The 25,567-nt window shown below is 47.5% G+C and overlaps 1 protein-coding gene across 4 annotated transcripts in view; it reads right to left on the bottom strand.

Moving 5' to 3' along the window:
- Positions 1 to 1,865: 1,865 nt before the first annotated feature.
- Positions 1,866 to 25,567, bottom strand: part of LOC110536591 (neuropilin-1a) — an 82,129-nt gene continuing 58,427 nt past the window's right edge. For 3 of the 4 annotated variants that reach the window (XM_036935242.1, XM_036935241.1, XM_036935243.1), the window contains 10 exons: positions 20,416 to 20,591; positions 19,980 to 20,135; positions 18,426 to 18,570; positions 14,848 to 14,958; positions 13,198 to 13,245; positions 11,335 to 11,478; positions 7,067 to 7,344; positions 5,867 to 5,963; positions 5,347 to 5,400; positions 1,866 to 5,127 (listed from right to left, as the gene is read on the bottom strand). In XM_036935242.1, the coding sequence (XP_036791137.1) occupies positions 4,826 to 5,127; positions 5,347 to 5,400; positions 5,867 to 5,963; positions 7,067 to 7,344; positions 11,335 to 11,478; positions 13,198 to 13,245; positions 14,848 to 14,958; positions 18,426 to 18,570; positions 19,980 to 20,135; positions 20,416 to 20,591 (1,511 nt within the window). In that variant the 3' untranslated portion in view covers positions 1,866 to 4,825. The remainder of the gene's footprint in view (positions 5,128 to 5,346; positions 5,401 to 5,866; positions 5,964 to 7,066; positions 7,345 to 11,334; positions 11,479 to 13,197; positions 13,246 to 14,847; positions 14,959 to 18,425; positions 18,571 to 19,979; positions 20,136 to 20,415; positions 20,592 to 25,567) is intronic. The other variant, XM_036935244.1, reaches the window with a different exon arrangement.

Raw genomic sequence — 25,567 nt, 5'->3', positions numbered from 1 at the left:
TAGAAAACCTTTTTGCAATTATGTTAGCACAACTGAAAACTGTTGTTCTGATTAAAGAAGCAATAAAACTGGCCTTCTTTAGACTAGTTGAGTATCTGGAGCATCAGCATTTGTGGATTTGATTACAGGCTCAGAAACATGGCCAGAAACATGGCCAGAAACAAAGCACTTTCTTCTGAAACTTGTCAGTCTATTCTTGTTCTGAGAAATGAAGGCTATTCCATGAGAGAAATTGACAAGAAACTGAAGATCTCGTATGCTGTGTACTACTCCCTTCACAGAACAGCGCAAACGGTCTCTAACCAGAATAGAAAGGGGAGTGGGAGGCCCCGGTGCACAACTGAGCAAGAGGATAAGTACATTAGAGTGTCTAGTTTGAGAAACAGACACAAGTCCTCAACTGGCAGCTTCATTAAATAGTACCTGCAAAACACCTGTCTCATCGTCAACAGTGAAGAGGTGACTCCGGGATGCTTGCCTTTTAGCAGAGTTGCAAAGAAAAAGCCATGTATCAGACTGGCCAATAAAAATACAAGATTAAGATGGGAAAAAATAACACAGAGACTGGACAGAGGAACTCTGCCTGGAAGGCTAGTATTCCACTGTTAACTTTGAGACTGGTTGAGACTTTTAAAATGATAAACTTGGATTAGCTAACACAACGTGACATTGGAACACAGGAGTGATGGTTGCTGTACGCCTATGTAGATAAAAGAAATCAGCCGTTTCCAGCTACAATAGTCATTTACAACATTAACAATGTCTACACTGTATTTCTGATCAATTTGATGTTCTTTTAATGGACAAAATATGTGCTTTTCTTTCAAAGACATTTCTAAGTGACCCCAATCTTTTGAACAGTAGTGTTCATATTGTAGTCATTATTCTGTTACAGTATATTAGAGTATACTTTTGGGTTTATTTATATTCTAATAGTTTGACTACCATGTATGTTCTTTACCTTGTTTATAGATCAATCATCCAGAACCTTGTACCATATAAGATTTGGCATGGGTCCCCAGATCCTCAAAAAGTTCTACAGCTGCAACATCGAGAGCATCCTGACCGGTTGCATCACCACCTGGTATGGCAACTGCTCGGCATCTGACCGTAAGGGGTTACAGAGGGTAGTGCGTATGGCCCAGTACATAACTGGGGCCAAATTTCCCGCCATCCAGGACCTATATAATAGGCGGTGTCAGAGGAAGGCCCCAAAAAATTGTCAGAAACTCCAGTCACTCAAGTCATAGACTATTTTCTCTGCTACCGCACGGAAAGCGGTAATGGAGCGCCAAGTCTAGGACCAAAAGGCTCCTTAACAGCATCTACCCCCAAACCATAAGACTGATGAAAAATTAATCACATGGCCACCAGACTATTTACATTGACCCCCCCCCTTTGTTTTGTACACTGCTGCTACTCGCTGTTTATTATCTATGCATAGTCACTTCACACCTACCTCCATGTACAAATTACCTCGACTAACATGTACCAAGCACATTGTCTTGGTACCGGTACCTCCTCATTATTGTTATTTTATTGTTACTTTTTATTATTTTTTACTTTAGTTTATTTGGTAAATATTTTCTTTACTCTTTCTTGAACTGTACTGTTGGCTAAGGGCTTGTAAGTAAGCATTTCACAGTAAAGTCTACACTTGTATTAGGGGCATGTGACAAATAAAGTGTGATTTGATATCATCCCTTTCCTTCCTACCATATAAACTGGGAATTGGCCCTTTAACTGTGCCTCTATATCCTCCTGTGTTATCAAAACATCGCTGCAGTAGCCCACACGACCAGCATGTTGACCTCCAAATACAGTCCTACCAACCACAACCAGAACAATACAAATGTTCCGCCCAGTTTTTTTTTAAGGCTTGCTGTTTATTAATCTTTTCCTACAACAGCAAATTACAGAAGCAGTATTGAAAATAAAAGTTTTTTTTTTTTTTTTGGTAAAAAAAATGTGCACAAAATTTGAATGACAGTACAAAACGAAGCTCTAATAATCCAGGTAAATGGGGACATAACTATAGGAATTTTGTATACCTTTTTCAATAATGAAAACATCTCAATTTGTACATTTCTGAATTATATCACAATCTGAAACTATAAAAAAAGAAGAAAATGAACACAGTTTTTTTCAGTTTTAGATTTTCTTTACAAATTAATGCTATAAACACAAACTTCTTAAATATATTTATCAGTGCAACATTGTTTCTTTTTAGTTTCCACCCTACAGTATCCTTTTCTCTAGTTACCAGACTGTGGATACTGTCCTCAAAGCTGAATGCACAAAACAGTAAGCATTGCAAAGTGGGACATCAAACCTGAAATGAACAAAAGCCAAGCTGAGCATGTGTTCACCACGGCACACGACATAGTACACAGATATAGCAGATGTCCTCCTGTTCAACATCATTATGTCTCTGATTGTTGTGGTGTAGAAAATCCAATGGGCCTTTCCAATGGTCAAGTCCTCCTTAGACCTTTACTTCCCCATCCAAAACTCTTTTGGAGCATTGCTAGATCCATCGGTAGGTCTCAAGAGATTTCAGAGTTTACATTGACGCAAGATATGCAACTTCAGCTGAAAAACATGTATAAAAATGAACCATCAAACACTGCAGTTTCTATAGTCAACCCACCTTCCTCTTTTTGAAATTGCCCGGGAGTCCATTCCAGTCAGTGCAACGCAAGAGGTCAATTTCCTGTGAACGTTCATTGAAAAAGGTGTGGATGTGGTTAAAAGGCTGCGGACCGTCCAGTAGTAGTGTGCTGATCACAAACCCCTCCCCAAGTAGAAGAGGTATCCAATCATCCTTTGGTAAAGACAACAGGGCGAGTGACCTGATTCGCCATGCATGATGACATCACTCGACCGCTTAGCTCTGTACCAGCGTCCTTCCCTTATGACATCCGCCCTGACATCGCAACATTTGGCTGCTACACGTTTTATAGACGTAAACCTAGGCCGTAGTGTGTCCAATATGTGACAACACAATACAAACCTATGATCATGATTATGAAAATCTAACCTGTTGTGTGAACATGAAAGCCAGTTGTGAAAGCCTTTCTTCAGTAAGCCCCCATCAGCCTAAATCACTCTAGAGAGGATTTAGACGTTGAATGACAAAGTGCATTCTAAGTTGCAATGTTTTTTTTTGTAGGACAATCCACAGATGCCTGGGAAAGGAGATACCTAGTCCGTTGCACAACTGAATGCATTCCACCAAAATGTGTCTTGCGCATTACAGCCCTCTGAAGGGGGCTGCCTTAATCAACATCCACGGCACACAGTTGTTTTGGGGGGGGGTAAACCGCCTTGCTCAAGGGCAGAAAGGCAGATTTCACCACCTTGCCAGCTCAGGGATTCAAACAAGCAACCTTTTGGTTACTGTCCCAACTCTCTAACCCGCTAGACTACCTGCTACCTATGGAACTAGAGGTGGTCAACTCCACTGGTCAACTCATATAGCTAAAGCAAAGCAAAAGCAATGGTTGTTTTTTTTGGTATGCTGGCAGACAGACATTCCATATATCTTCCTCCACTGCTGCTGTTGATATGAGAGAAGAGGACAGACCCTGTGTGAGGGGAGGAGGATAGGGGTGTGTGGCTGCCATATGTTAATTAGTGTGTTGAAGTTAATAACATGAATACAACTGTTTTGTCTTTTTTGATTTGTGTTTATGATAACTTCTTCGTTGTCCCCTCCGCGGTGTCATGAAGTGGACTGCATCTAGGGAACGGAGATGACATTGGCTGCTCAGTCAGGTTGAACGAGCAAGTCTTCTTTGAACGTGCACTGAACTGTCCTAACAGCAGTCTATCTTCACACAGCACACACAGAGTCTGCTCTCTCTTCCGGGAGAGCAACGAAATGAAACAATACAACCACAGCACTTCACTCTTCACGACAACAGTCACATGATTGTATTTACAACACAACCCATTGAAAAAAGGGATACCGCAGCTTTTTGTTGTTTTTTTACCTTTTACTTTCTTAAAAAAGGGCATTAAAATATATTAAAACTTATATACAATATTATGTGTGTCTGGGACAGAGGGAGAAAAGCGCCATGGAGGGATTGGATTGGATCATGTTTTGCAGACTTGATTATTAGCTATTTTAAAGCCCCTGCTTTAGTTTTCAGATCATTATCATAACGTTGTCAGAACTTAATGGAGGAAAAAACGCCAACTAAGATGTATTAAAGGCACTGTCAGAACCATCTACTGCCAAGGGGCGTGACCGTTACCCTTAACCTCTGATCCGCACCTGTAGACAGAGGCAGAGGGCAGGGGTCATAAGAGGGGGGGAACGCCCTGCTTCTATCCCCCCATGTGGCAGTAGTACCAACAACATTGTCAGTTATGGTTCATTTTGGATTTTGATACTTCTCTTTCAACACAAAAATAACAACTTTGATTTAAAATAATAATAACAAAATGGTTTCTTCCTCCCAGAAAATGATAAATACTTTAAACATTATAATCATTAAATTGGTCTCAACACCAGCATCCGATTGTAAAAATGAATGAAAATCAAATAGAAAAATTAAAATAATCATCTCATCATCTGTACAGTTTTTTTCTCCTGTATTTAATTTTGTACACAGTGTCCCCTACTGGTAGGTTTCTGTTACTGCAGCTCCTGAGAAAAGCAATGGATCAGTCACAACCTCCCATTGGTTCCTGAACCTGGGCCTCCTCCAATGAGAGGCTTCCGGCAGTCCCTTTAGGCCCGGCAACTTATTGAGTCTTGGCTATGCCTACAGGCTTGTGCACTCCCCACACGCACGTCTCACTTCCCCCTCTCTATTCACGCCTCTGTGTATGAGTTCTGTGAATTGAGTTTGTCCTTCTTTAGCTTGACTCCATCCACCAGCTCAAAGTTATAGTTCTCCAGAGCGGATAAGTTCCTGTCAGACATGTGGCCATGTGAGCAGGCACAGTAGAGGACGACCCCACAGATGGCCCCCAGGAAGACCCCTAGGGCGCTCATAGCGATGATGGTGATGAGGATAGGGTCCAGTGTCTTGAGCATGTTACCTGCCCCGCCACTGACACCGTTCAGGATCTCATTGTTCTCCACGATCTCAGGGAAGTCTGTGATGTCCACAACTGCAGGAGAGAATGAGCAGAAGAGGACAACATTCATCTCATATTTGTAGATAGCTGTTGCACATGTTTGGACAAAGCTTTTTTTTTTGTGCTTATTTTTCAACACTAAATCCCTATGCTGTGTGTAACAGATAAGAGAGAGTGAAGAAGAGGTTGAGCAGTGAAATCTGTGGTAATCTCGTAAACGCTTTGTATCAATATGTAATAGGGTGGACTTACGGATTTCATTGAATCTGTCTTCAGGCAGCATGGGCTCTGTAGGAACATCAGGATCTGTTGAGTAAGACAGAGAGACAGTTAGAAAAGTCCTTCCCTCCAGCACAACAGTAGAATAATCATTTCTCTCTTTATTTAACTAGGCAAGTCAGTTAAGAATAAATTCTTATTTTCAATGACGGCCTAGTGGGTTAACTGCCTGTTCAGGGGCAGACAGACTTGTCAGCTCAGGGGTTTGAACTTGCAACCTTCCGGTTACTAGTCCAACGGTCTAACCACTAGGCGACCCTGCCACCCCAACTTAACATGATATAGATGGCCGGTTTCCGGGACACAGATTAAACATAGTCCTGCACAACAACAAAAAAGCACCTTCAAAGGAGAGTCTGCTTTTTAGTCCAGGACTATGTTTCATCTGTGTCTGGGAAACCGGCCCTAAATGTAGAGGCCTGTAGAGACAGGTGTTCTTAGGTCACTGGCTCAAATCCGGCTTGAACGATCAATGTAGCAAAGAAACACACACCCTTGCAGTCAGCCATGTTCAGATTGTCAAGGATCTTGATATCGTCCACAGCGATATCACCCCAGCTCTTCCTCTCCACCAACCCTTCAATCACCACCTGGAAGAAAGAGAGAACAACCGTTTGACAACTTTACAACAACCTCTCAGCAACTCATTTCCCAATGTAAATCACCTCGCTAATCACTAAGTAGCACTAATCAAACTAAACGTGCCCTGCAACTAAAACAGTGTTGAATTTATACATATCAAACGTACATTACATGGTCAAAAGTCAAACATCTCATTCCAAAAATAATGGGCATTAATATGGAGTTGGTCCCCTCTTTGCTGCTGTAACAGCCTTCACTCTGAATCGTCATTGTATGCTGTGGCATTAAGATTTCCCTTCACTGGAACTATGGGGCCTAGCCCGAACCATGAAAAATAGCCCCAGACCATTATTCCTCCTCCACCAAACTTTACAGTTGGAACTATGCACTAGGGCAGGTAGCGTTTTCCTGGCATCCGCCAAACCCAGATTCGTCCGTCGGACTGCCAGATGGTGAAGGGTGATTCATCACTACAGAGAACGCGTTTCCACTGCTCTAGAGTCCAATGACAGCGAGCTTTACATCACTCCAGCCAACACTTGGCATTGTGCATGGTGATCTTCGGCTTGTGTGCTTCTGCTCGGTCATGGAAACACATTTAATGAAACTCCTGCCGAACAGTTCTTGTGCTAACATTACTTCCAGAGGCAATTTGGAACTCGTAGTGAGTGTTGTAACCGAGGACAGATGATTTTTATGCACTACGTGCTTCAGCATTCCCGTTCTGTGAGCTTGTGTGGCCTACCACTTCGTGGTTGAGCAGTTTTTGCTTCTAGATGTTTCCACTTCACAATAACAGCACTTACAGTTGACCGGGGCAGCTCTAGAAGGGCATAATTTTGACCAACTGACTTGTTGGAAAGTGGCATCCTATGACGGTGCCACATTGAAAATCACTGAGCTCTTCAGTAAGGCCATTCTACTGCCAATGTGGTGATTGCATGGCTGTGTGCTTGATTTTATACAGCTGTCAGCAACGAGTGGGGCTGAAAAAGTACTGATTTGAAAGGGTTGTTCACATACTTTTGTATATATAATGTAGTTGTAATGTATATGAGACATACTACATTGATCTGTCCAATCCTATAGATCAGAGACTCTCTCTCCATACCTGATAGGGTTTACTGGAGTGCGGCACCAGCACGCGTCCCTCTCTCCAGCGGTTGCCCTGGTGACCGCTGACGGTCCACAGAAGTATGTCGGCCATGCCATCCACCGTCTCCTTCCTCTGTTTGATGTGTAGCGTGCCGATGTGCGAGCCAAACATGTGGTACCAGAACGAGACGCACAGGTCAGACTGACCGACTGTCACCACCGGACTGACCAGCCTAGCAACCTCCGTTTCCTGGGCGCCCGTCGCTAGTGTGTAGATGAAATTACCAGAACCACCTGGATGGGACATGACAAGGGGAAAGGGCCAATGAGAAAAGGAATATGTGATGTCATCACTCTTCAGCTAAAGGGCAGTGGTGGGAAAACAAATCACCTAGTGGCAAACCTTGACAGTTAGAATACGTGTGACCAGCTTTGTCTTGAAGGACTCAGAAAAATAGATTGTGTGTGATACAATGTGTCAGAAGACTAGGTCAACTGGATATAAATGACTTACACAGTTATCATTAGCTTACGTTGTTGTTGTTGGTGTGTCTGTGTGTCTCTACCTGTGTGGTCCATGTTGAGTCCAGTGTTGATGTGTCTGTGTGTCTGTGCCTGTGTGGTCCATGTTGAGTCCAGTGTTGATGTGTCTGTGTGTCTGTGCCTGTGAGGTCCAGTGTTGATGTGTCTGTGTGTCTGTACCTGTGTGGTCCATGTTGAGTCCAGTGTTGATGTGTCTGTGTGTCTGTGCCTGTGAGGTCCAGTGTTGATGTGTCTGTGTGTCTGTACCTGTGTGGTCCATGTTGAGTCCAGTGTTGATGTGTCTGTGTGTCTGTGCCTGTGAGGTCCAGTGTTGATGTGTCTGTGTGTCTGTACCTGTGTGGTCCATGTTGGGTCCAGTGTTGATGTGTCTGTACCTGTGTGGTCCATGTTGGGTCCAGTGTTGATGTGTCTGTACCTGTGTGGTCCATGTTGGGTCCAGTGTTGATGTGTCTGTGTGTCTGTGCCTGTGTGGTCCATGTTGGGTCCAGTGTTGATGTGTCTGTACCTGTGTGGTCCATGTTGGTTCCAGTGTTGATGTGTCTGTGTGTCTGTGCCTGTGTGGTCCATGTTGGGTCCAGTGTTGATGTGTCTGTGTGTCTGTACCTGTGTGGTCCAGTGTTGATGTGTCTGTGTGTCTGTACCTGTGTGGTCCATGTTGGGTCCAGTGTTGATGTGTCTGTGTGTCTGTACCTGTGTGGTCCATGTTGGGTCCAGTGTTGATGTGTCTGTACCTGTGTGGTCCATGTTGGGTCCAGTGTTGATGTGTCTGTACCTGTGTGGTCCATGTTGGTTCCAGTGTTGATGTGTCTGTGTGTCTGTGCCTGTGTGGTCCATGTTGGATCCAGTGTTGATGTGTCTGTGTGTCTGTACCTGTGTGGTCCATGTTGGGTCCAGTGTTGATGTGTCTGTGTGTCTGTGCCTGTGTGGTCCATGTTGGGTCCAGTGTTGATGTGTCTGTGTGTCTGTACCTGTGTGGTCCATGTTGGGTCCAGTGTTGATGTGTCTGTGTGTCTGTGCCTGTGTGGTCCATGTTGGGTCCAGTGTTGATGTGTCTGTGTGTCTGTACCTGTGTGGTCCATGTTGGGTCCAGTGTTGATGTGTCTGTACCTGTGTGGTCCATGTTGGGTCCAGTGTTGATGTGTCTGTGTGTCTGTGCCTGTGTGGTCCATGTTGGGTCCAGTGTTGATGTGTCTGTGTGTCTGTACCTGTGTGGTCCATGTTGGGTCCAGTGTTGATGTGTCTGTGTGTCTGTACCTGTGTGGTCCATGTTGGGTCCAGTGTTGATGTGTCTGTGTGTCTGTACCTGTGTGGTCCATGTTGAGTCCAGTGTTGATGTGTCTGTGTGTCTGTGCCTGTGAGGTCCAGTGTTGATGTGTCTGTGTGTCTGTACCTGTGTGGTCCATGTTGGGTCCAGTGTTGATGTGTCTGTACCTGTGTGGTCCATGTTGGGTCCAGTGTTGATGTGTCTGTACCTGTGTGGTCCATGTTGGGTCCAGTGTTGATGTGTCTGTGTGTCTGTGCCTGTGTGGTCCATGTTGGGTCCAGTGTTGATGTGTCTGTACCTGTGTGGTCCATGTTGGTTCCAGTGTTGATGTGTCTGTGTGTCTGTGCCTGTGTGGTCCATGTTGGGTCCAGTGTTGATGTGTCTGTGTGTCTGTACCTGTGTGGTCCAGTGTTGATGTGTCTGTGTGTCTGTACCTGTGTGGTCCATGTTGGGTCCAGTGTTGATGTGTCTGTGTGTCTGTACCTGTGTGGTCCATGTTGGGTCCAGTGTTGATGTGTCTGTACCTGTGTGGTCCATGTTGGGTCCAGTGTTGATGTGTCTGTACCTGTGTGGTCCATGTTGGTTCCAGTGTTGATGTGTCTGTGTGTCTGTGCCTGTGTGGTCCATGTTGGATCCAGTGTTGATGTGTCTGTGTGTCTGTACCTGTGTGGTCCATGTTGGGTCCAGTGTTGATGTGTCTGTGTGTCTGTGCCTGTGTGGTCCATGTTGGGTCCAGTGTTGATGTGTCTGTGTGTCTGTACCTGTGTGGTCCATGTTGGGTCCAGTGTTGATGTGTCTGTGTGTCTGTGCCTGTGTGGTCCATGTTGGGTCCAGTGTTGATGTGTCTGTGTGTCTGTGCCTGTGAGGTCCAGTGTTGATGTGTCTGTGTGTCTGTACCTGTGTGGTCCATGTTGAGTCCAGTGTTGATGTGTCTGTGTGTCTGTGCCTGTGAGGTCCAGTGTTGATGTGTCTGTGTGTCTGTACCTGTGTGGTCCATGTTGGGTCCAGTGTTGATGTGTCTGTACCTGTGTGGTCCATGTTGGGTCCAGTGTTGATGTGTCTGTACCTGTGTGGTCCATGTTGGGTCCAGTGTTGATGTGTCTGTGTGTCTGTGCCTGTGTGGTCCATGTTGGGTCCAGTGTTGATGTGTCTGTACCTGTGTGGTCCATGTTGGTTCCAGTGTTGATGTGTCTGTGTGTCTGTGCCTGTGTGGTCCATGTTGGGTCCAGTGTTGATGTGTCTGTGTGTCTGTACCTGTGTGGTCCAGTGTTGATGTGTCTGTGTGTCTGTACCTGTGTGGTCCATGTTGGGTCCAGTGTTGATGTGTCTGTGTGTCTGTACCTGTGTGGTCCATGTTGGGTCCAGTGTTGATGTGTCTGTACCTGTGTGGTCCATGTTGGGTCCAGTGTTGATGTGTCTGTACCTGTGTGGTCCATGTTGGTTCCAGTGTTGATGTGTCTGTGTGTCTGTGCCTGTGTGGTCCATGTTGGATCCAGTGTTGATGTGTCTGTGTGTCTGTACCTGTGTGGTCCATGTTGGGTCCAGTGTTGATGTGTCTGTGTGTCTGTGCCTGTGTGGTCCATGTTGGGTCCAGTGTTGATGTGTCTGTGTGTCTGTACCTGTGTGGTCCATGTTGGGTCCAGTGTTGATGTGTCTGTGTGTCTGTGCCTGTGTGGTCCATGTTGGGTCCAGTGTTGATGTGTCTGTGTGTCTGTACCTGTGTGGTCCATGTTGGGTCCAGTGTTGATGTGTCTGTGTGTCTGTACCTGTGTGGTCCATGTTGGGTCCAGTGTTGATGTGTCTGTGTGTCTGTACCTGTGTGGTCCATGTTGGTTCCAGTGTTGATGTGTCTGTGTGTCTGTGCCTGTGTGGTCCATGTTGGGTCCAGTGTTGATGTGTCTGTGTGTCTGTACCTGTGTGGTCCATGTTGGGTCCAGTGTTGATGTGTCTGTACCTGTGTGGTCCATGTTGGGTCCAGTGTTGATGTGTCTGTGTGTCTGTGCCTGTGTGGTCCATGTTGGGTCCAGTGTTGATGTGTCTGTGTGTCTGTACCTGTGTGGTCCATGTTGGGTCCAGTGTTGATGTGTCTGTGTGTCTGTACCTGTGTGGTCCATGTTGGGTCCAGTGTTGATGTGTCTGTGTGTCTGTACCTGTGTGGTCCATGTTGGGTCCAGTGTTGATGTGTCTGTGTGTCTGTGCCTGTGTGGTCCATGTTGGGTCCAGTGTTGATGTGTCTGTACCTGTGTGGTCCATGTTGGATCCAGTGTTGATGTGTCTGTGTGTCTGTACCTGTGTGGTCCATGTTGGATCCAGTGTTGATGTGTCTGTGTGTCTGTACCTGTGTGGTCCATGTTGGGTCCAGTGTTGATGTGTCTGTGTGTCTGTGCCTGTGTGGTCCATGTTGGGTCCAGTGTTGATGTGTCTGTGTGTCTGTACCTGTGTGGTCCATGTTGGGTCCAGTGTTGATGTGTCTGTACCTGTGTGGTCCATGTTGGGTCCAGTGTTGAGCGTGGGCGTGCCACTGGACTGTATCTGCCATCTGAAGCCGCTGTCCTCTGAGGTCCAACCGCAGAACGAGGGGTCGTTGGCCCAGCCAAAATCACAGGCAAACCACAGGAACGCTGCAGAGCAGGGGACAGATCACAGGTCAGTCTGGCACATAGAGACACACATAAACCTTCTAGATTGTGTAGTAGGCCAGACCACAAACTGGTTGAAATAGACCATTGTATAATCATGACTCAGAGGGGATTTGTGATAACCTGAGGGCTCACTAGATTAGAAACAGCGAATGTTGTGGAGATGATTTATTTGGGTAAATCACTAGAGGGAAGCAGAGAACTGTGAAACTCAAATATCAGAAGAAAGGGCTCTTGAGCTTCATAAAAAAACCTAGGAGACACAGCGAGAGGGAGAGACAATGAGAGGAGGGTAAATCCTGCCAGAATAGGGTGGATGGGGGGTGGGACTTTGCACGGAGATGTTGAATAAATCCAGTTAATGTTCTCCTTTATTAAACAGAGCGCATGAACAGGATATGGGCTCATAAAAAAATATGTACAATGACAATAAGATAGCAGGAGAGAGATGGAGAGAGATGGAGAGAGAGAGAGAGAGAGAGAGAGAGAGAGAGAGAGAGAGAGAGAGAGAGAGAGAGAGAGGGAGAGAGAGAGAGGGAGAGAGAGAGAGAGAGAGATGGAGAGAGATGGAGAGAGAGAGAGAGAGAGAGAGAGAGATGGAGAGAGAGGGAGAGAGAGAGAGAGAGAGAGATGGAGAGAGAGAGAGAGAGAGAGATGGAGAGAGAGGGAGAGAGAGAGAGAGAGAGAGAGAGAGAGAGAGATGGAGAGAGATGGAGAGAGAGAGAGAGAGAGAGAGAGAGAGAGAGAGAGAGGGAGAGAGAGAGAGAGATGGAGAGAGATGGAGAGAGAGAGAGAGAGAGAGAGAGAGAGAGAGAGAGAGAGAGAGAGAGAGAGAGGGAGAGAGGGAGAGAGAGAGAGAGAGAGATGGAGAGAGATGGAGAGAGAGAGAGAGAGAGAGAGAGAGAGAGAGAGAGAGAGAGAGAGAGAGAGAGAGAGGGAGAGAGGGAGAGAGAGAGAGAGAGAGATGGAGAGAGATGGAGAGAGAGAGAGAGAGAGAAAGCAAGTATGTGTGTGTGTGTTCACAGCAGCCTACTGAGGGAGATGACTTTATAATGAGCCCCCCCCCACACACACACACAGAGCTGAAAGGCCTTCTGAGAGTACAGTATGTATGTAAGAGTGGGGCAATGGGGAGCTTCGTTTTGTTATCAAATTGGATAAAGAAAGAGACTTCCAAAGAAGCAGCACAAGGGAGATATGTTAAGGATGTCAGCTCTGCCTCTGAAAGGCTGTATATCGGTGTCTGTGCAAGCGCTAAGGCCCCAGCTCTCCAAAGAATAAAAAATGTGAGCCAATATTCCCTTTAATAATCTCTGGGTTTTAACTAGTTTCTGCAGGCAGCAGAATATATTTACCCATTAAACACAAAGGATGGAATTCCCATGTGGAACCACATTTCAGGCGCACAGACACATTTTTTTCTGAAGAAATCCTGTTCCCAATTAAGAGGTTTTTGGTTTTTCCATTCTACGGAGGATTGGATCAGGGATAGTGACAAGCTCTCTGTAAGATGAGCAGCCCCACAGTTCACATCTGATGAATAGCAGAGGACAGATAGTCTACTACTGGGAAAAAAAAACGATTTCCACCCACACAACGAATGAACCTCACACACATGGGTTCTAAGCCCCTCACACACGCATACAGTCACACAGACACACGTCTTGTATACAGTACATTGATAATACAATGGGTCCTAACCTGGGATGGTGTCCACATCTGTCATAGCCTCTGGCATTGTGGTTCCACCTGTCAGAACAACACAGTGTTAGCACAGTTAGCCTAGCCGTAGCCTGGGAAATCCCAGACATAGGGCAACCGCACTAGGAACATTGGTTACATTGTGGGAGGCGACCCGTCTGTCTAGAGAGACTAGCCTAGCCGTAACACATAACAGTGTAGCATAGTTAGCCTAGCTGTAAAACATAAAACATAGCATAGTTAGCCTAGCCGTAACACATAACAGTGTAGCATAGTTAGCCTAGCTGTAAAACATAAAACATAGCATAGTTAGCCTAGCCGTAAAACATAGCATAGTTAGCCTAGCTGTAACACATTAAACATAGCATAGTTAGCCTAGCCGTAACACATTAAACATAGCATAGTTAGCCTAGCCGTAACACATTATTCTGGTGCCAAACGGATGCCCCCTTCTTCTATGTCTCTTTACTCCTACCAAACACGTCCACACTCCCTCTTTCACTATATGTAGGGCCAGGAGGGAGCGAACCAGAGTGACTGAGAGTGCCACGCACATCACTGACCACTGGAGACTGCTGTGCTGAAATGGGGCTAGGAGAGAGGAATAGCCAAAGAGCATGACCATGTGCACTGCTGCTGACCAAAGCCCTATGGGCCCTGGGGAAAAGTTGTACACTATAAAAGGAACAGGGTGCCGGTCAGGACATATCCATAGGGAACAGCAACGCATAGAAAGGTGGAAGTCAGGAGCAGTAAGGCAGGTTATTATCAGGTTAGTGGAGAAAGAGGCCAGGCTAGAAAGAGACCAAGGCTGCTGAGAGATAAAAGGCTGAGAGGGAAACACAGCTGGGTGGGGGATGGGAGGAGTAGGAGAGGCAGACAGATGCAGGTGAGAGGGAAACACAGCTGGGTGGGGGATGGGAGGAGGAGGAGAGGCAGACAGGTGCAGGTGAGAGGGAAACACAGCTGGTGGGGGATGGGAGGAGGAGGAGAGGAAGACAGGTGCAGGTGAGAGGGAAACACAGCTGGGTGGGGGATGGGAGGAGGAGGAGAGGAAGACAGGTGCAGGTGAGAGGGAAACACAGCTGGGTGGGAGATGGGAGGAGGAGGAGAGGAGAGGAAGACAGGTGCAGGTGAGAGGGAAACACAACTGGGTGGGGGATGGGAGGAGGAGGAGAGGAAGACAGGTGCAGGTGAGAGGGAAACACAGCTGGGTGGGGGATGGGAGGAGGAGGATAGGAGAGGAAGACAGGTGCAGGTGAGAGGGAAACACAGCTGGGTGGGGGATGGGAGGAGGAGGAGAGGCAGACAGGTCAGGTGAGAGGGAAACACAGCTGGGTGGGGGATGGGAGGAGGAGGAGAGGAAGACAGGTGCAGGTGAGAGGGAAACACAGCTGGGTGGGGGATGGGAGGAGGAGAGGAAGACAGGTGCGAGGGCAGGACGTTCGGTTGAGGGTGGAAGACAAGCTCTGAGGTGCATGAGATAAAGTTTCTCATTAGGTTGTAAAGGGGTAAAGATGGGGTTGCAGGTGCAGGTGCAGGTGATTAGGTGTGTGTGTGTGTTTATGTAGGAATGTGGGCTTAGTATAAAGTGAGAGTAGGGGTAGAGGAGTAGGGGAGGTAGCAGTCTCATGAGAGTGATGTTAGCACCTGTCACTTCGTAGTCATCACCTGTTCCACTGTGGCAGCTGGCCTGGTCATCATCACAGTCGTCTGATGGGGCGGTGGTGGGGGCGGACGTGGTGGGGGGGATTGTGGGAGCTGCGGAGGAGAGAGGGAGAGAGAGGGGAAGAGAGAGGGGGAGAGAGAGAGAAAGTTCATGTTAATCTTGCGTTCATCTGCTCCTTTGTAGGGTTTGCGGTATCACATACCACACACATACACTACGCACATACACCACACACATACACTACACACATACACCACACACATACACTACGCACATACACTACACACATACACTACACATACACTACACACATACACTACGCACATACACTATACACATACACCACACACATACACTACACACATACACTACACACATACACTACGCACATACACTACACACATACACCACACATATACTCCACGCATACACAACACACATACACTACACACATACACCACACACATACACCATGGACATACACTACACGCATACACCACACACATACACCATGCACATACACCATGCACATACACTACGCACATACACCACACACATACACTACACCACGCACATACACTACCCACATACACTACACACATACACCACACACATACACTACACACATACACCACGCACATACAGTACACCACGCACAGACACCACGCACATACAGTACACCACATACACTACGCACATACAGTACACCACATACACCACGCACATAGAGTACACCACATACACCACGCACATAGAGTACACCACATACACTACGCACATAGAGTACACCACATACACCACGCACATAGAGTACACCACATACACTACGCACATAGAGTACACCACATACACCACGCACATAGAGTACACCACATACACCACGCACATAGAGTACACCACATACACTACGCACATAGAGTACACCACATACACCACGCACATAGAGTACACCACATACACCACGCACATAGAGTACACCACATACACTACGCACATACAGTACACCACATACACCACGCACATACAGTACACCACATACACTACGCACATACAGTACACCACATACACTACGCACATAGACCACACACATACAGTACACCACGCACATACAGTACACAACACACATACAGTACACAACACACATGCAGTACACCACATACACCACGCATACAGTACACCATGCATACAGTACACCACGCACATACACCACGCACATAGAGTACACAACACACATACAGTACACCACATACACTACGCATACAGTACACCACGCACATACACCACACACGCAAACATATACAAACACATACAAGGCAGGCCATGCCAGTGGATTCAATCCCTGAGCTATTAACAGCCCCCTTTTATCAGGATACAGAGGAAGTTTTAGTGTGAATAGAGCCGGTAGATGCTGAGGCTTTAGGTTTGTGTCCCAAATGGCACCCTATTTGTGAACTACTTTGTGAACTACTAAATTGTGAACTACTTTTGACCAGGGCACTACTTAGGGAATAGGGTGCCATTTGGAACAGAAGCTAGATTTGTGTTTAGACTGGAGATCAGATGCATGGGTTTAGAATTGGGCTGGAGGCTGGGCCCCAACCTGGCCTATAATTAGGGCCCACTGGCCTCGTTGGATGTGGGCAAGGCCGCAGTTCTGATCCATGCTCCGCTAACACACAGCCTGGATGTGTTTACCCTGACAGAGTAATGAGTGGGCTTTCCCAGGACAGTGAGAGGGAGGGAGGGAAGAAGGGAGGGAAGAAGGGAGGGGGATGGAGAGAGAGGGAGATGGAGAGACAGGGAGATGGAGAAAGAGGGAGATGGAGAGACAGGGAGATGGGGAGACAGGGAGATGGAGAGAGAGGGAGATGGAGAGACAGGGAGATGGGGAGAGAGGGAGATGGAGAGAGAGGGAGATGGAGAGACAGGGAGATGGAGAGAGAGGGAGATGGAGAGACAGGGAGATGGAGAGACAGGGAGATGGAGAGACAGGGAGATGGAGAGAGAGGGAGATGGAGAGAGAGGGAGATGGAGAGACAGGGAGATGGAGAGAGAGGGAGATGGAGAGACAGGGAGATGGAGAGACAGGGAGATGGAGAGAGAGGGAGATGGAGAGACAGGGAGATGGGGAGACAGGGAGATGGAGAGAGAGGGACATTGAGAGAGAGGGAGATTGAAAGAGAAGGGGAGAGGAGAGAGTGCATGTGTAATTTAGAATTCCCCTCTGCTATATGAAATATTAGTGATCAACCTCTGTCAGATTCAGGGTGGAGGGGTCATTGACAGGGTCAATGCTCTAGCTGGAATTTATCTGAATTTGTCTGTACTCCTGGGGCTTAGCTTACACACCACCACTCACGTACCTGTGTCTGTATTTGTGTGTGTGTGTGTGTGTGTGTCTGCGTCTGTGTCTGTATGTGTGTGTTTTTGAGTGTGTGGTGGCATTAACAGTGAAAACAAGCATTATCATCCTTCTAAAGCCCCGGTGGGACTCCATGGCTTACACAGGGCTGCGCTCGCTACAGCCCTGAAATCCAATATGTAAATCCACTTAGGCCTGGCCCGCCAGAGCATGTTCTCATAGCAGGGAGGGGAGGGAGGGAGAGAGACGACAGAGAGAAAGACAGGTGGAGAGAGACAGAGAGAGAAAGAGAGAGAGAGAGAGAGAGAGAGAGAGGGGCGAGGTGAAGAGAGCGAGACAGAGAGAGCGAGGCAGACAGAGGGGAGAGGAGAGAGAGAGAGAGGGGCGAGGTGAAGAGAGCGAGACAGAGAGAGAGCGAGGCAGACAGAGGGGAGAGGAGAGAGAGAGAGAGAGAGAGAGAGAGAGAGAGAGAGAGAGAGAGGCGAGGTGAAGAGAGCAAGACAGAGAGAGAGCGAGGCAGACAGAGGGGAGAGGAGAGAGAGAGAGAGAGAGAGAGAGAGGCGAGGTGAAGAGAGCGAGACAGAGAGAGAGAGCGAGGCAGACAGAGGGGAGAAGAGAGAGAGAAAGAGGAGAGTGGCCCCAGAGAAAGGATGGAACAGGGACTGGAAGAGGTTGGCAGTAATCCTCAGGGCAGATGGGGTTTCATTTGATCCCATGTAATATGTATGAGCGGTCTTGCTTCAGGAATGGCTTTGATGCAGCATGCATGGAGACTGGACAACTGTCCCTCTCAGGGAGAGATAGAGGGGCCTACTGGGCCCTGGACAGCTGTTGACTCCACGTGGAGAATCGTTCTAAGCATCTTTAAATACCCCAACCTTGACAAACACCATGTATTCAGCCGTAGAACTGTCATCACACGGATGACAGAAGATGTGTGTGTGTGTATGTGTGCGTCAGTGGAGGCTGCTGAGGGGAGGACGGCTCATAATAATGGCTGGAATAAAGTCAATGGAATAGTATCAGCCACATGGAAACCGCATGTTTAATGTTTTTGATACCATTCCATTGACTCCATTCCAGCCATTATTATGAGCCGTCCTCCCCTCAGCCTCCACTGGTGTGCGTGTGTGTTTGTAGTATACATGTGTCTGCAATTAAAATGCGTGTGTGTGTAGGATTCCATTTGCGGCCTACCTTCGATCTCACAGCCCAGGAGCTCGAGGCGCAGGCCCATCCCAGCAGGGGTGGACCTCTCTGGGTAAACCCTGATGTATCGGGTCAGCAAGGGCTCCACGGTCCTCAGCTCTGGAGTATCGTAGTTCTGATTCCCCTCGAGAATCTGTGGAGAGGACCACCTGTGTTAGTTCATCGACAACAGCAGAGGAGAAGTCCTACATCGTACACACTGCAGCAGAGAGAGAGGCCGAGATAGGCCGATACAGATACAGAGAGAGACAGATACACACACACAGAGAAAACGAGAGAGAAATGTTACTGTCTGATAATGTCATTGCTCTCTCTGATGTCTCTCTCCTATCACAGAGACCCTAAGGCAGACTTATTCCTTCCTTTGGAAAATGAGCAGGGCTCGAGCAGGGCTGAGAGAGGGGAGAAAACAATGGAAGATGGACCAGATTTCTCCGTCTGACATCTAAAAAGCACTGTCGGTGGGACTGTAAACGAGAGCCCGGTGGCTACAACTAGCACCTGCCGCCCCAGCAGGACACCGCGATCAAGGGCAGCCTCAGCTCACTCTGTCTCGGCTCAGCCTCAGAGGTCCTCTATTTAGAGGAAAGAGAGAGGCTAAGGGCCTTTTCTTTGGGAATAACGTAGCGAAGGGGTAAGATAGAGGAGAGGACTAATGCTTTCTCGCTGCTCAGCAGTTCTGGTCTTGTCATCTGAATAAGAAAGGATGATTCTGTTTGGGAATAACAGAGGTACACGTAGAGGCGAGGAGATGAAAGGACAGGAGAGTAGAGGAATAGAGGAGAGGTAAAGGACAGTAGTGGAGATGAGGAGAGGAGAGGTAGAGGAGGGGACAGTGATGGAGTGTAGTGGATTAGTGACCATTAACCCTGGAACACGTCTTGTCTGTCTTTGATGCTCGGAGGTTCTTAGGGAAAGAGGGAGAGATGGAGGAACAAGTAGGACAGGAAGATGCCCAGCCTCTCACTCCTTCAGAAATCAACCATTAGGTGATCTGGAACACACTTACACCACATCCTGTCGGAGAAAGTTGTAATTGGGGACAGGGCTGTAGAGGTACTTCCTGGAGGTGTGCGTCTGTGTGTGTGTGTACGGTGTGTGTGTAAGGCGCTGTGTGCGCGCGTGACACACTCAAAGCATGCCGACGGCGGCAGATACATCTAGGGTCGTTTCTGCGTGTCACACGCGCTCTCTCAGCTCTCCTGCCTTCTTCTCCGCTCTCTTGAGTAGAATGCGATTCTACTGTAAGGCTTGAGCAGCAACAGCGGAATACTGAGAGGATAGACGCTAGGCAGCGGTAGGTCTAGGAGAAACCTTACACATGGTTATCCTAATGTGCTACGAAGTACTACCCAAATGGACTTCATAAATGTTTCAACATCCACGGTACAAAGAATGGGTGAAAACTGACTCAACGTCACTGGTATTCAGTTTGGAACAGGGAAATCATTTCCCATTAGATAGTCAACAAAACCCTACTTTCTGTTAACTGCTCAACATGGTAAACACAACAAACAAACAACCAATGAAAACGGCTCTTACCTTTGGCTTGTTGCCGCTGGCGTCCTGGACCATCTTCCAATCAGATCCGTTGTTACTGTATCCCAGTCTGAACTTCTTCATGAACACCTTGTTCTCTCTGTGTTTCCCTCCCTGGATGATGAGCCCTCGTACCAGCTTCTCCTCCCCCAGGTCCACCTGCAGATGAATGGAGAGGAAACACGTTATAAGCAGTTCATAGTTACTCATGACAGGCTCATAATGCATTATATCTGTATACCGTAAGTAAAGTGTTTCCAAACGGTTTATTTGTAATCTCATCATCATTTTGGCCAAATTCTTTGTGCATAAAGGTAGGATATATTCTCAGAAAGTATGTTATATGAACCAATGATATTTCATAACCAACGAACCTATCTCTAATTGCAAAGCCCCCCCCAAAAACATAAGAATAGTCTATTAATATAGTTGATCTAACCTGTAGCCACTCTGAGGTGAAGGGCTGGGGTTGGGGCAGCAGGGTCCACCCGGAGCGGCTGGTCAGCAGGCGGGCGTTCTCGGGTACCCAGCTCCGATCCGTGTGGGACGAAGCTGTGATCTGGGCATCAGTGATCAGGCCCGATACCATGCCAAGCATGCCTGAACATGGATACTCTGAGAGGGGGAGAGAGAGATAGAGGTTAGCATAAGTCTTTCAATGAGCAAGAGGGATTTGAGAGAGAACCTGAGGGGGATATTTTATCACCAGTCCGAGGAGGTTGTTTTCCATGGTTTATGTGTTAATAGGGGAAAAGAGAGGGATGGGTTGAATGACTGAGACAGTGAGTGATAGTGATGGTGTGAGAGAAACACTCTCTCTTTGTGATGCCTCTCTCTCTCTATCTCTCTCTCTCTCTCTCCCCCTCTCCCTCTCTCTCTCTCTCCCCCTCTCTCTCTCCACATCTCCCCTCTCCCTCTCTGTCTCTCTCTCTCTCCCTCTCTCTCTCTCTCTCTCTCCCTCTCTCCCCCTCTCCCTCTCTCTCTCTCCCCCTCTCCCCTCTCCCTCTCTCTCTCCCTCTCTCTCTCTCTCTCTCTCCCTCTCTCTCTCTCTCTCCCCCCCTCTCTCTCTCTCTCACCCCCCCTCTCTCCCCCCCCCCCCCCTCTCTCTCTCTCTCCCCCCCCCCCCCTCTCTCTCTCTCCCCCTCTCCCCCCCTCTCTCTCTCCCCCCCTCTCCCCCCCTCTCTCTCGCTCTCCCCCTCTCCCCCCCCTCTCTCTCTCTTCCCCCCTCTCTCTCGCTCTCTCTCTCTCTCTCTCCTAACCACTTGAATACTAATGTCTCCGCCTGGAGTGTTTGTCTCCCGTCATCCAATTAAAACTCTCCCTTCCTTCAGCGGTCATTTCTACCTGGGAGTGCTATTCTTTCATCTTGAACCCCCTCCCTCCCTTCATCCCCGCCGTCCCCCCTTTCCTTTTGTCGTTCTATACCTCTGCTCTAATTTAGCCCTGTGTTCTCTGAGCTTTCATCCCGAATCTGTGTTCGTTAATTTTCGTCCCCTTGAGTGCCTTGTGCATTCTACCTTTCATTCTACCTTTCATATGCCCTAACTGCTTGCTGCTGGTGGCTGTTTCACTTTGTGCCGTTTGCACCTTTCGGCTCAGAAAAATGTTCAGGCAATGAATCCAGACACACAGGCTGACTGTCTTGTCTGTCTCCTGACTGACCGTCTCTTTCCTTTCCATCCACTTAATCAAAAGAGTCTGCAGTGACCTGCAGTAACCAATATCATATTTACAATCTGCTCCCAGGGAGGGGGGCAAAAGGAGATATATTCTTGGAACGTCTGCGACTGTATGAAACTCAGTGTAACTCTGCCAAGCAGAACAAGGCTTCATTCAATCTTTTCCATCGTTATCACAGTTCCTGTTCAAAACAGAGAGGAATAAACTAGTTCTACGTGACTCCCAGGAGACCCAAACGAGTCCAAATCGAATCAGAGAGAGCGCCATGGTTCCTCAGGACAGGACCAAACGCTCACGGGGAGATTTGTCATCCGTTTGAGGCTGAGAATTTCTCTTTCGTCGCCTGCCAAGCGCCCTGTGAGTGTGATCCCTGTGATCTCTGATGGAGCCATGTCAGAGGGAAGCTAAGGCACTCCACTGCGGTGGGCTCACGCTCTCGCTCTTTGAAGCGGATGGATAAGAGAGAGTTAGAGAGGGGGGTTTCCAGGGGGATTTGGAAGTTTGGGTGATCAGAGCACCACAGGTCATCTGCTGTGGTCACGAGCTTTTAATGCACCTCAGTTGGAACTGTTTTGGGCAGCACGCACACCGGACACACCCATAAACCGACAGCGCGTGTGTGTAGTGGCACACCACTGCAAGGGGCAAGGCTGAGCAGGGTAGCCTAGGGTTTGGCTGGGGAACTCTGTGGCTAAACACACACATGGGCTTATTTACCAATAGAACAGCCGAGAGTCAGCAGTCAGAAGTGATGAGGTTAAGTTATTAATACATAGGTGTGTACAGTAACTCCAACTGCAGGGCACATCTCATATGCAAAGACCAGATAAGATTAGACACAATCTGAAGGCCCTCCCACTGGGCACAAATGTCAATTCAACATCTATTCCACGTTGGTTCCATGTCACTTCATTGAAATGACGTGGAAACAACGTTTAGTTCAGTGGGCTGTTTCTCTGTGGGCTTAGAACGGACCACTTTGATATCTCCTAAAAAGCATTTGTTAGTAATCTCTCTGAATGCAGGACTGAAAGCAGCCTTAAAGCAGAACCTCTCGAACCTGACCAGAGAATTACAGGATCACGCTCTCTCTCTCTGTCTCTCTCTCTCTGTCTCTCTCTGTGTCTCTCTCTGTCTCTCTGTCTCTCTGTCTCTCTCTCTGTCTATCTCTCTCTCTCTCTCTCTCTCTCTCTGTCTCTCTCTCTCTCTCGCTCTGACTCTCTCTCTCTGTCTCCTCTCCTCTCTGAGCGTGTGCAGAACATCCAGCTGGCAGTGTGATCAGAGTGGTGCCCTGCCCGCCGTCGGCTGATGAGGTCACAGAGTGGCGCTCCCTGCTCCTGTGATGTGTCTGCAGTGCGGTGTGTGTATGTGTGTCCGCAGTGCGGTGTGTGTGTGTGTATGTCTGTGCGTGTGTGTGTCTGCAGTGCGGTCTGGTCTCAGGTCCAGCGGTGTGCCAGCAACGCACTGCCCTCTGCATATACACTCATGCAAATGCACACACGCGCACGCAAACACACAAACGCACAGACACGCACACACAAAGGCACGGGCTCTCACACACACTAACAAGCTCAAAAACGAACACATACGAAAGCTAGCGTACACAGACAGACTCGCAGACCAACAAATGCACACACATACATTAAGCCCTTCACAATGCCATAAAATAAATGCACGTTGACAAAGAGGTAGAGACGCTGTGAACCTGACCACAATCAAAGCCCTGTAGTGGGGGGAAGGTTGCCATCACTGCAGACTTTGTGGACCCAGCAGGGGGCTGAGACTGAGGGGGTTGGGGAAAGGACAGAGGGTAGGACAAGAGTCACGGAGACGGTGTGTGTGTGTGTGTGTGTGTGTGTGCGCGTGTGTGTGTGTGTGCGTGTCTATGCAGGCGGTTGCAGTACTCAGCTATGGGAAGCCGCTCGCCTGGCCCGCTAAACTACTCTGCCTGCCGGCCTGCCTGCTGTTGATGTCATCCATATTGAATGAGGTACATCTAAACATCAGGTAACATCAATGCGTAATCATCTTCATGCGCCTCTCCTTCATAATGTAGAAGGCAGCACTCGCCTCAGAGTAAACCCTCTCTCACTGGGCTCTCACTACTGTGAGTTAGGGAGACACCGAAATGTGCACCATAGTTACCCGGAGGAAAATGGGAGAGGGTCATGCTTTTTAAAATTTAGTCCAGGGAAGGGTAATGTAATTTGTAATCGTTGAAATGCAATATTACACAGGGTTGGAGAATGAGTTGCTTATTATAGTATCTCATGTGTGCCCGATGCTGCCCCTCATCCTTGATTCTATGCTGGGCGCGCAATATCAAGTGCACCTAGTGTGGTCTCAATCAGCCTGCCCTGCTCTTATTGATGTAAACCCTACTGTGCTGCCTAACCAAGGACTGTATTGTGTGTGGTGGCATTTCAGGAGGCGATTTGTGCAAAAAATGTGTGCAAAAAATGCAATATCTGTGTGCACATACTAGGCCTACTGATGTACTGTTCAGTTCGAGAGAGAGCGTGAAGATGAGAAACAGGAAAGAAGGTATTTAATTGATTTATTCTGGATCCGCATTGGCTGTTGCCAAGGCAGCAGCTACTTTTCCTGGGGTCCAAAGCTTGCTACTGATACAATTGATTTTAATACAAATGAAATAGACCTGATTATATAAAACGATCTATAATTAGGCTTTAGTCCGCAATGCTTTATGCTAGAAACAAGCTGTAAAATGCAGAGGAAAGACATCCCAATGGATGTGGGATATACTTGGGTTGTCTCTATGACTTTCAGAGGCTGCGCTGCAACCTTCTATAGCCGAGGAGCAGTGGTGGAGTGCTCTTTTTTGGGGGGGTTAGGGAGCGCCAAAAAAGTTTTGAAATGATGTCGATCAAAGTTTTTACCGACAGATTGAATATCACTATGGAATAGGTGCATAAAATGCATCTTACAATTGCCACGTCTGCCCACTTGCCCACACATCTTGTCTCAAGAACATTTTATAACCTCAAACACCAAGTTAGGCATTCCTCGTTTCAAAGTAGGCCGTCATCTGTCAATGGTGAATGATAATTCTTCCCGTTTTACAGGTGAAATGCCCAAACTGCATGCCCGTCACTTGAAGTCAATCAGTTTCATGGGAAGATGCATTTAGAGCTTCTAGAATGACTGTTTCTTGAGCGAATTAAAGCAGATGGCGTGAACAAACGACTATATTAGCATTTCTTGTAGGTCTATTTTGATTCAATCTAAATATAGCCTGTAGTGTGTGCACTGTTGAGTTTTAATGATTGTTGAAAGAATATTGGACTATTCAGCTTCAGACAAGAAATTACTGAGGAGGTGTTTTTGGTGTAACATACAGTATTATAGTCCTACTACATACAGTATGCTACAGTAGGCCAATGTGGTATTACACTATATATACAAAAGTATGTGGACACCCCTTCAAATTAGTGGATTCTGCTATTTCAGCCACACCCGTTGCTGACAGGTGTATACAATTGAGCACACAGCCATGCAATCTCCATATACAAACATTGGCAGTAGAATGGCCTTAGTGAAGAGCTCAGTGACTTTCACCGTGCCACCTTTCCAACAAGTCAGTTTGTCAAATTTCTGCCGTGCTAGAGCTGCCCCGGTCAACTGTAAGTGCTGTTATTGTGAAGTGGAAACGTCTAGGAGCAACAACGGCTCAGCCGTGAAGTAGTAGGCCACACAAGCTCACAGAACGGGACCGCCAAGTGCTGAAGCGTGTAAAAATCATCTGTCCTCGGTTTCAACACTCACTACCAAGTTTCAAACTTCCTCTGGAAGCAACGTCAGCACAAGAACTGTTTGTCGGGAGCTTCATGAAATGGGTTTACACGGCCGAGCAGCCGTACACAATGCATAGTGCCAACTGTAAAGTTTGG

This window comes from Oncorhynchus mykiss, chromosome 11, assembly GCF_013265735.2.
Source record: "Oncorhynchus mykiss isolate Arlee chromosome 11, USDA_OmykA_1.1, whole genome shotgun sequence".
NCBI classification, from domain to species: domain Eukaryota; kingdom Metazoa; phylum Chordata; class Actinopteri; order Salmoniformes; family Salmonidae; genus Oncorhynchus; species Oncorhynchus mykiss.
The sequence above is the reverse complement of the archived record's forward strand: the minus strand, read 5'-3'. Positions and strand labels throughout refer to the sequence as shown.